Source organism: Bicyclus anynana, chromosome 3, assembly GCF_947172395.1.
Source record: "Bicyclus anynana chromosome 3, ilBicAnyn1.1, whole genome shotgun sequence".
Classification (NCBI taxonomy): Eukaryota; Metazoa; Arthropoda; class Insecta; order Lepidoptera; family Nymphalidae; genus Bicyclus; species Bicyclus anynana.
The window spans coordinates 3842857-3853135 of NC_069085.1; the positions used below are offsets into that span (position 1 = coordinate 3842857).

At 34.9% G+C, this 10279-nt stretch overlaps 1 protein-coding gene and 1 long non-coding RNA gene across 10 annotated transcripts; one reads left to right on the plus strand and one right to left on the minus strand.

The window, feature by feature from the left end:
* The first annotated feature begins 2723 nt into the window (after positions 1–2723).
* LOC128199895 (uncharacterized) lies at positions 2724–5821 on the plus strand. Of its 9 annotated transcripts, none has more exons than XR_008252420.1 (5): positions 2724–3057; positions 3274–4067; positions 4509–4644; positions 4788–4988; positions 5068–5821. XR_008252420.1 is itself a non-coding variant. In XM_052891282.1 (4 exons), the coding sequence occupies exons 2-4, from the start codon at positions 4909–4911 to the stop codon at positions 5379–5381; spliced, it is 342 nt and encodes a 113-aa protein (XP_052747242.1). In that variant the 5' UTR covers positions 3102–4067; positions 4788–4908; the 3' UTR covers positions 5382–5821. The 9 variants fall into 9 exon arrangements, 1 of the variants encoding a protein (XP_052747242.1); XR_008252423.1 differs by having other exon boundaries at positions 3040–3057; positions 3895–4067; XR_008252421.1 differs by having other exon boundaries at positions 3053–3181; positions 3895–4067.
* On the minus strand, positions 5812–9174 carry LOC128199896 (uncharacterized). Its single transcript, XR_008252424.1, has 2 exons — positions 8461–9174; positions 5812–6974 (listed from the first exon to the last, which is right to left on the minus strand). It is a non-coding gene; the product is annotated as an uncharacterized LOC128199896 (long non-coding RNA).
* Positions 9175–10279: the final 1105 nt, after the last annotated feature.

Consider the following 10279-nt stretch of genomic DNA (forward strand, 5'->3'; position numbering starts at 1 on the left):
TCGATTCAAATTTTCATATGTTATTAGGATAAATTATTGAAATTGAAATTATAAAATATCTTCTAAGGATACGACGTCCTTGGCTCTACGATATGAATGATACGATTCGAAGTTACCTTGTCAACTTGAAAGTGCCCCATCAAATCCCCTATATATTTAACAACAAAATGTGGCCATTAAAATCCTCCACCAACATAATATCTCTCCTCTAGTTTGCACAGCGCACCTAAATGATACAATCATTCTAAATCTTGTTTATTTCTTCCTTTTATAATTTATCTGCGGTGTTGTAATAAATTGTGCGATGTTATCTGTGTACCTCGGCTGGACTTTACCTTTCGACCTGCTCTATGGTATTTTAGTTGTACATTTACCTAGTAACAGCCTGAATGGCAAATATTAGGCTTTTAAAAAGTCTACTGATACTCCTAAATAAACGAATTTCATGTGTATCCAGCTCATTAGTAACATACCTATTATCTTCAAGTCTTTTACAGTAAGCAGCAGTACTTAAGTTTTGACGGCCTCCGTGGCGCAGTGGTATGCGTGGTGGATTTACAAGACGGAGGTTCTGGGCTCGATCCCCGGCTGGGCCGATTGAGGTTTTCTTAATTAGTCCAGGTCTGGCTGGTGGGAGGCTTCGGCCGTGGCTAGTTACCACCCCACTGACAAAGACGTACCGCCAAGCGATTTAGCGTTCCGGTTCGATGTCGTGTAGAAACCGAAAAGGGTTTGGATTTCATCCTACTCCTAACAAGTTAGCCCGCTTCCACCTTATATTGTATCATCACTTACCGTCAGGTGAGATTGTAGTCAAGAGCTAACTTGTGAGAATAAAAAAAAGTATAGCTATAACTAGTAGTAGTAGGTATAATATAAAGTAACTCCTTGTGACAGAGATTTTTCAAGTACCTTTTGAATATTATAGCAAATACTAGGGTTGAGAATTGATCTTTTTTGTCTATACTCAGGTTTTACACACACTAACACATGCCTTAAGTGAATGAACCTTCGAAAATTAAATATAAAACAATTATTTGAAAATGGAATTAATTTGAAAGGCATCTTTTGGGCACGCCGAGCTGTGGGCGGCTCAGAGCAATTATAGAAGGACCTGTGTCGCACTCATAGTCACGAACAAAATTGTCTGTCATTTTCTGAAGAAAACGAGCTTAGATTTGGTATATATCTTATACTAAACTAGAAGTTTTTGCCCGTTTTTTAAACAATCAATTACATAAAAAGGTATTTTTACGAAGCTCTTTAACCGACGAACACGATTACAACTATTTAACATCGATTCTATAGAGACAGTTTTTATAATCGCATTAGATCGTTGATCATATACTTTGACAGAAAAGTAACGTCTAGCGAGGCAGGTCCTATACAATAATTGGACTGAGGTGGGCGGGCATCACAAGCGTCTCGCTCGACGGAGCGTGGCGCAGGCAGGTGCAATACCTCCTTGGTTCTGTGGCCAGGTTCCATTATTCTCTTTCTATAAACGCTGACGATTCGACAATCAAACTAATGAATGTATGGGGGTAAAATTCGTTATTGATAGATCACATGATCAACTTATCAATCGGATATGTCATTCCCAATGGCGTGCACAAGGTTTTCTACTAGGACATGCACTATATATATGATTTATACAAAATAGACAACTCGTTAACCAATCAAGGTTCGTAATAACTCCTTAGGGTAGGCAGTGCATTTTTGCATGTATGAAGTGCACGCCACTGGTAATTTCCATACATTTTTATTAGTTTTCAAAGCGTTAGCGTTTGTAGAAATAGAATTTATGTGTAACTTGGCACAGCCTCTGCTTGTTAACTACGTAGTACTGAGTTCGACGGACTTACTTTATTTTGACTTACTTTGACTTGGACTTACTTTACACGCGGACGGCCGCGTGGCGCAGTGGATAGTGACCCTGCTTTCTGCATTTACGGCCGTGGGTTCGATTCCCACAACTGGAAAATATTTGTGTGATGAGCATGGGTGTCTTCCAGTGTCTGTGTGTATTTATACATTATATAAGTAGTATATAATTGTATATTAATATTATAATATCAACTAGTAGCTTTGTGTTATGGTTGCTAAGACCATAACACAAAGCTACTCTGTATGCTTACTTTGGGGCTATTTTATACTTATTTTATACTTTATTTATTTATTTATTTATTTACTAGCGGATGCCCGCCAGTTTGTCTGCATTCAGTCATGATAAAAATTAGGGTTTAAAAGATGGATATTCAGTCTAAGAATGCATGCGAACGAAATGCGTATGTTGCGACCAAAGAACATAGAAAACGCTAAAGTTTTTAATTTCATGGTTGAGAGAGAGAGATTGACAATTACTTGGAAGAAAGAAAAGCTATTGTGCTTTTCTTTTCATAATCGGGACTTGAACTCTGGACCTCGTGATACGAAGCCACACAATTTAACCAATGAACCCGCCAGGAGTTTTCTACTTCTTAGTTAAACAACCATTATTAAATATGCTTGTTAAGGAATAAACAATCTAAGTACTTTGGACCTACAGATCCGAACATAAAATGTAATTAAGAAAGCACGGTGGCCTATTAAAAGACGAAAAGTTAGTCGAGTAAAATAGAGCATAGTGTTACGATTTTACATCGGCGCATAGAGACTCATTATAGATTCTATTTAAATAGAAATAGGAACTAGTTTTGAATGTTTCACGTAATTCAGAAATCAGCAGGGTCATTATGTAACTCGGTGAACGCTTTAAAATCACAGTCACGACAACAAATGACAGCGATTTTTCGTTTTTGCGATCATGTAACACACATCTCCCACCGAAATGACGTCATCTTGGATCGTTCTCTGTCACGGTCACTTGTAGGGATTTATCCAAGTTATAACGCAGTTTTTACGTATCGATAGTCAGTATAAGCGATTATGTAAGCATAATGATCATACAACTGGGTGACACAGAAGTTGTCAAAGTCAATCGCTATAGAAACTAATACCGAGCAGTGTTTTAATAAAGTTTACTTGACGCCTGTGATTCAATAATTACAAATAAAAGTACTTTTAGGATTTTTTTGAATTGTGTACTATACCTTGTAAGTAAGGTATTAGTTTGTAAGTCAATAAAATCAGAATTAGAAAAGTTTTTCATGTAAAATATGACGAAAGTTGAGAATATATAGTAGGTACCTACCTACATACTTATTTCATAAAGCAGAATTACAGTTTTAGAGTTAGTTGAAGTGAATTTAATTAATTGTGTTATTTTTGTAGTGTTTACCGACATTGCCATGTACAATACAATGCATGTAGCATTTGTATTGTACGCGGAAACGGAACGAAAAAGATGTCTTTGTCGAGTTCATTGCAAAACTTTCGTGTCGCGATACCAGCAGGTTTTAGAAGAAATACAAAGTCTTCGAACAACTGCTGTTCGTAATGAATTAGAGATAAGTAAGTTATATGAATGAATGAAGGAATTTTCTTCATTCTCTGCGTTGAGCAAGTGACGTGGACTATGGGCCTAACCCCTCTCATTCTGAGAGGAGACTCGAGCTCAGCAGTGAGCCGAATATGGTATTTTTATATGGTGAGCTTCCATCATAGGATAAGTTGGTTTAAGATTTGGAGTAGGCTTATTCAGTACTAGCAGACACACCATAGTTTGACCGGTGTAGTTCCCGTTCCTGTGGGAATATGGGGTAGCACAGAGTAATACGGGCTATATTTTATATAGCCTATATTACTCTGTGCTGTAGCTTACCAATGGCGAAAGATTTTTTATAATCAGTCCAGTAGTATTTGTGTTAGATTGTAAGAAACAAATAATATTATCTAAAGATCGGTCACTGTCATCCTAAGAACCTAAATTAAACCATTGAATATTATTTACAGGTCTTGGCAGCTTTAAACTTTTATGCCAATGGATCATACAAATGGCTTTGTGATGGCTAAGGCATCTTTTAGCAAATGCCTACATGAAGTCGCTGACGCTCCTGAATACCCCAGCTGTTTAAAAAAAATGTGTTAAGTTCCCTTTGCATTAAACACAAAATCATTATAAATAAGTAAGTATGAAACTAACTTATAGCACAGTATGAAACTAACATAACCTATTCATTAAATTTTTAGTTTTTTTTTTCTAAGGCTCAACTAATTTGTGTTCACTACCACACTGAATCTTTCATAGGTTGATTTTGCATAAAAACTTATTTGCAAAATGAGATTGATTATTGATTGAGATTAATAAATAATACACAGAGTGCTTATTCATATCACAGGATGCTACTGTAAATAGACATATACCCAGGTGCTTAATCTAGATTAACATCTACTTACAGATTTATGAAAAAATTTGGATTGCCCGGGTATTAGGGCGCATTGATTGCACCCATGTGACAATAGTTCGGCCTACAAGCCAAGAGCTAACTATTAGAATTGAATAAAAGCATGGTACCTCCTTTTATTTAAACATTAACTTATTTATATATTGTCAATTAATATTTCAGATATGTGATGCCAATCTAATAATAACATAGTGGATGCTCAATTTGATGGTGCATCTTATGACTTGTACATATGGAACCAGTGCAATAAGACCACTTGAGGAAAACCTGCCCAATAGGGACCGCTGTTGGTTGTTAGGTAAGCTGTTGCTTAGGTATAACTGTCAGTTAATGAAACTACAGGATCCAAATATAAATTATATACTATAAATTATATATAACTGTTACTTTTATGTAGGCAAAATACATAATACATTGCAATACACACTTCAATTCTTTCAGGTGACCAATGTTTGCATGATGACCCCCATCTTGGGAGCTGCTCCTAGATCCCATGAAGATATGCACAACATTGCTGTGTCAGAAATACGGTGAAGCCTTGTAGTTGGGTGCATATTGTAAAATGTTTCCTCACTCCAAAACCATGAACTCTGGTTTCCTAAACCCTCAAGCTATGCAGCCGAAGGAGGAGACTTATCACAGGTCAGTATATTATATACCTACTTTATAAGAACTTGTTGGGCAGTACCATGTATACCTACATTATGATTTATTTTTCTAGGAGAATCACTAATAATTTTGAAGAAGTGAAGAGCTTAACAATGTTTCAACCAACACCTAAAGAAGCTTTCACTTGGCTGTTAGATCAAGGGCTGGATACAGAAAACAGTAATCCTTGTGATGGCAGTATTGTCCAAGGATTCCTCACTCAAAACCATGATAACAAGTTGCTAGAACCCTCAAGCTATGCAGACAAAGGACTGGATATATTTTTTCGTGACCAAGCCTTCTGTATAATTATTTATACTTAAACCATACAAAGCACTATCTAGCCCCAAAGTAGGCATACAGAGTAGCTTGTGTTGTGGGTACTAAGATAGTTGATATTATAATATTCATTTACATTTATATACTACCTATAAATACTTATATAATGTATAAATACACACACACTGGAAAAAACCCATGCTCTTCACACAAATATTTTCCAGGTGTGGGAATCGAACCCATGACCGTGGATGCAGGAGCACTACTTACTGCGCCACGCGTATGTGTTTTTATTTTGAAGCAAATTATTAAAGTTGATAATTCAAATTGTAGTCATGTTTTTAATTAATCTATAATTAATTTTTAATTTACATTTTTGTTAAATATTTACCTATACTTCAGTCTATTTTTGTTAGAGGGGGTACCTATATGTGTAAGTAGGGTCGTTTCTTGATTAAATTAAACTAAAGAATGAAAGATATATATTATAACAAAATTTGTCAACAACAATATATCAAGTCTGAATAAAAAATACCAACACAAGTAAATATATTTTTTATTTTTAAGTAATAGATGTTACACAAATATAGAACTACCTGGCCCTACCTGCTTAACATTAAACAACATTGTTTTTAATCAAATCATTGTTTATTTATTTCCTACAATGTGGTAGGTACATGTTTTGTTCTTAAAATTATTGAATTGTATAGATAAACAACTAATGTAGTATTCAATTTTTTCTTTTACAATTACTTAAATAATCATCATCATCCATCATCATCATCAACATCATCATCATCATCATCATTATAAACACATATTCGGCTCACTGCTGAGCTCGAGTCTCCCCCAGTAAGAGGGGTTAGTGCCTACCCGCACTCGGGAGACCCCGCACTGGAAAGCGTGGTTGGTCGGTTGGTTGGATGTTCGCGGCTCAAGGTCGTTGTGCTTGGAGGTCCATGTAAGAGGCCTATGTCCAGCAGTGGACGTCTATCGGCTGATAAGGTAAGGGAAGGCCAATGCCTAACCCCTCTCATTCTGACAGGAGCCGAATATGGGCCAGCATATTTGGATTACATTGGCAGACATCACATATGCAGAGAATTAAGAGAATTCTCTGGTATGCAGGTTTCCTCACGATGTTTTCCTTCACTGTTTGAGACACGTGATATTTAGTTTCTTAAAATGCACACAACTGAAAAGTTAGAGGTGCGTGCCCCGGAACGGGTTCGAACCCACACCCTCCGGAATTGGAGGCAGAGGTCACATTCACTGGGCTATTAGGGATAATAATAATAGTTAAATAATATTTCCTCCTAATAATAGATAATAAAACATATTTTGATGTGCAATTTTACAATAAAATTTTTATCTAATACTATGTAATACTGAAATTAACCAAATGATAATAATCATATTCTTTATATACAGTGATGTCATAATTAACTATATTAAATTAAAATGAAATTATATTTGACAATTTTCTCTCATATGCAATGTCATTATTGATATTATCTTATAAAAAATCTGTTCATTAAATGTTTGTTTAATTCTTTCTTCATGAATCGTTCATAGAGATGAAGGATTCAGAATCACCAATTTTTTCAAGGTGTTTTGCACCTCAATGGTGACCAGCGACATGGAGACTTCCATAGTCAGTCCCTGGCACTCAAAGTTTAGAGCCCACATCTTCATGTTGATCTGAAATGTAGAAAATATTTTTTTATTACATGAACTACATATGCCCCCGGTTTCTTTAAGTAGATCTCATTCCTGTGGGAATATTGAGATAAGAAATGGCCTATGTATTATATCTTGATTAAGAGTTTATATAAATGACAAATCTAGGGGGGGGTTAATTGATATATTTAAACCTCAGGTATATTACTTGGTTCTACAATATATTTCTGTGAGATGGTGATAACAAAAATAATACTTTGTTGTATTTATGTTGAGCTTCTTTTCAGACGAAGAATGTTTGTGATCCTTTAGTTTCAGGTTAATGAATATTGTTATCATAAACAATACATTATTGTAAATGATAACAATATTCATTATATGTGATATTTAACAAATCAAAATGATGATATTTAACAAATTAAAATGTGCAATATTTATTAAGCTGAACATGTACATAATAAAAGAAAATATAAAGTACAAATTATTATTTGAATTAGCAATTATTATCATTAAGAATTACATACACTGGATTAGGTAATACTATTCATTCATTCATGATTAGACCAATAGTCCACCACTCTGACCCAAAGCGGATTAGCAGACTTCACATAAGCAGAGAATTAAGAGAATTATCTGGTATGCAGGTTTCCTCACGATGTTTTCCTTCACCATTTGATACATGTGATATTTAATATCTTAAAATGTACACAACTGAAAAGTTGGAGCTGCATGCCCCGGACTGGATACAAACCCACATCCTCTGGAATCTGAGGCAGAGGTTACATCCACTGGGCTATTGCTGTGCTTATGGACCTATATCCCTGGCAAACCCTCCAGTCTACTCTGCAGCAACTGGGCTTTTATGGGATTAAACTGAGCTCTTTTGTTTTTTGATTTGCCTTATATTTTATCCAGTTTTGTAGGAGATACATATACTTGTAGGATTTAACTTAACTATATATTGTAATTGAAATTTGAATTAATTATTTTAAGTGGCTAGCCTCAATCATCATAAAAAAATTACTAATCAAGGTAGGATTTTATATTTAGCCTTAATGTAACTAAAACAAACACCTACAAATACAAACAATTCTAATACATCTGCATAATGAGACAAAGTTTGATTTTGATTATTTGTCTTGTACTTATTGCTTAGAACTTAAAGGTTACATGGTGCAGGTATAGTTGTGGTTTAAAAAGGCTTGTTAATGCAATATGCTAGTCACAAAACCAAGTATTATGTTAAACTTATAATAGAAAATCATGAATTTCAATTGAATATAATTACTATCTGATGCTCGACAGTTCCACCTGCATAGTTCTCACTCTCTTGGGACTACAGGGATAAAATATAGCCTATTACACTCGCAAGTTATGTGAGTTTCTATTGGAGAAAGAATTTTCGAAATCGGTTTAGTAGATCCAGAGATTACCCCCTACAATATCAAAAATTTCCTCTCATCCTCTTTAAAATAATAATATAGAATATAGATATGTGATAACTTACACAACGCCACTGGCAGACGCGAACACGGAAGATTTATTTAGTAGCCTGACTTTCCAAAGGCCCTCCAAAACAACCCATCGCCAAGTTTGATCCAAGCCAAGGCGATCATTGAGTTTCCCGGACATCTTTAGTTGCAAGCGATGAACTTTAATAAACAAAACACTATACAATATACTTTACATATTATCACAACGACCATTAAATTAATCATAGGCAGACGAGAAAACTTTGAAGAACTTTCGTGTAGATAATGTTTTATGTAAAAGTGGCCGTTTACTTTGATAAATTAACTATTAACACTAATAAAAATGTATACGATAAAATGATTAATTAATTACTTCTATTGAAAACAAAAAACTAGCAGTAGCAAGTACTTTGATCCAACGAAACCAATTTTTTTATTAATATTTTAATACGGCTTTGTTTACCAACAAAGAAACTATGGCACTTCACTTCACCACAGACAAACAGCAAAATCAAGTATAATGCGTATATGTGCAAAAGTATGCCGCACCCGTAGTAAGTAGTACCGGGAAAGGGTGTATTTTATTTAGTCGCATAATGTCGATAAAATTTTGCGCCTAGAACGATATCACTAGGCATTGTGGCTGTCTTTTGTCTTACATAATCGGAATTGCAAAAACACTCTAGTGTTCAATTTAGCTTTGCGTTACACAGTTAGAAGTGATACGTCGAGATACATAATCAGCCTGCAGGATATAAAGTGGGCGTAGTGCGGTGTAATAGAAAGTAATTGTTTGAGCAATGGTTGCTGAAGATACAGGAATCGAGAAAGTAATTGTTTTAGATACGTGCACTAATAAAATATTGCTCGATAGCCTAAGGGATGTAGTCAATAAATATAGAGTTGCGGATGTTCTATTTCCAAAAGGCGCTTTGGGATGAATGCATTTGGATGAATGTTTTCATACTTTAGGATTTCGTGATAGTCTATGGTCATCGCTCATTCAAAAAATTAAAATAAAAGTTAAGCCCGAAATGTGTTTCTAGGGATAAAACTTGAGACCGACTTGACTGTTTGCGGTTATTTTTTTTTAATAATTGGAGAGAAAAAAACATAAAGAGCGTGAGAAAAATGGTGAAAACAACAGTTTTCTTTTCCCACAAATCTAAGATTAGACAGAAAAAAGTATGTCTGGGCAGCTAGTATCCTAAAATGTGAGTTTTTTTGTTACGCTTTCACATCTAACCACTAAATTTTTATAATAATCTCCCCAATTTAAAGCTATATTAGAGATTAACAATGGCTATACTATATCATAATATCCCAGTTACGCGATCGCAGCGAGTTGGCTCTGCTAGTAGAATATAATTTTGAGTTTTCGATTCATTTGTTTTTTTTAACTTTTTCTTAAGTTACAGAATAGCAAAAGACAGAAATATGTGGAAAATATTAGAGGAGGCCTGTGTTTGTGCAAGAGAAGCTGTTTGCAAGATGGATCAATACTATTTTAGCTATTTGTTAACCCTAAATTTTTAATTACTTTGTTAGCAAGGAAGTACTCGTATGTAAAGTTAAAAACAGCAATAAAGGCTAATTTAATTTATAGATTTTTATATCTATGTCTTGGGATAGTAGTTACCTACCTACTCAAAAGTCAAGTAGTTATTCACTGAATTATGTATGAACGGATGAAGTAAACGTACAGACAGGACAGTGGCATTCGCATACTCGCTGGGTTTGAGGGTTTGTCAATGGATGACGGATTTCATGAATTTATCGCTTGTTGCTATGCCAGGCATGTGAATAAATCTAACCTAGGCCTTATAGGCAAGGTCTTGTTGACCTCACTTTACC

What these genes read in the sequence shown, in the direction of transcription:
- LOC128199895 (XM_052891282.1), top strand. Translation starts at nt 4,909, where the DNA reads ATGTTTCCTCACTCCAAAACCATGAACTCTGGTTTCCTAAACCCTCAA. An exon ending in AAGGAGGAGACTTATCACAG is followed by an intron (nt 4,989 to 5,067) that starts GTCAGTATATTA and finishes TTATTTTTCTAG; the next exon opens with GAGAATCACTAATAATTTTG. An exon ending in ATGCAGACAAAGGACTGGAT is followed by an intron (nt 5,273 to 5,324) that starts ATATTTTTTCGT and finishes CTTAAACCATAC; the next exon opens with AAAGCACTATCTAGCCCCAA.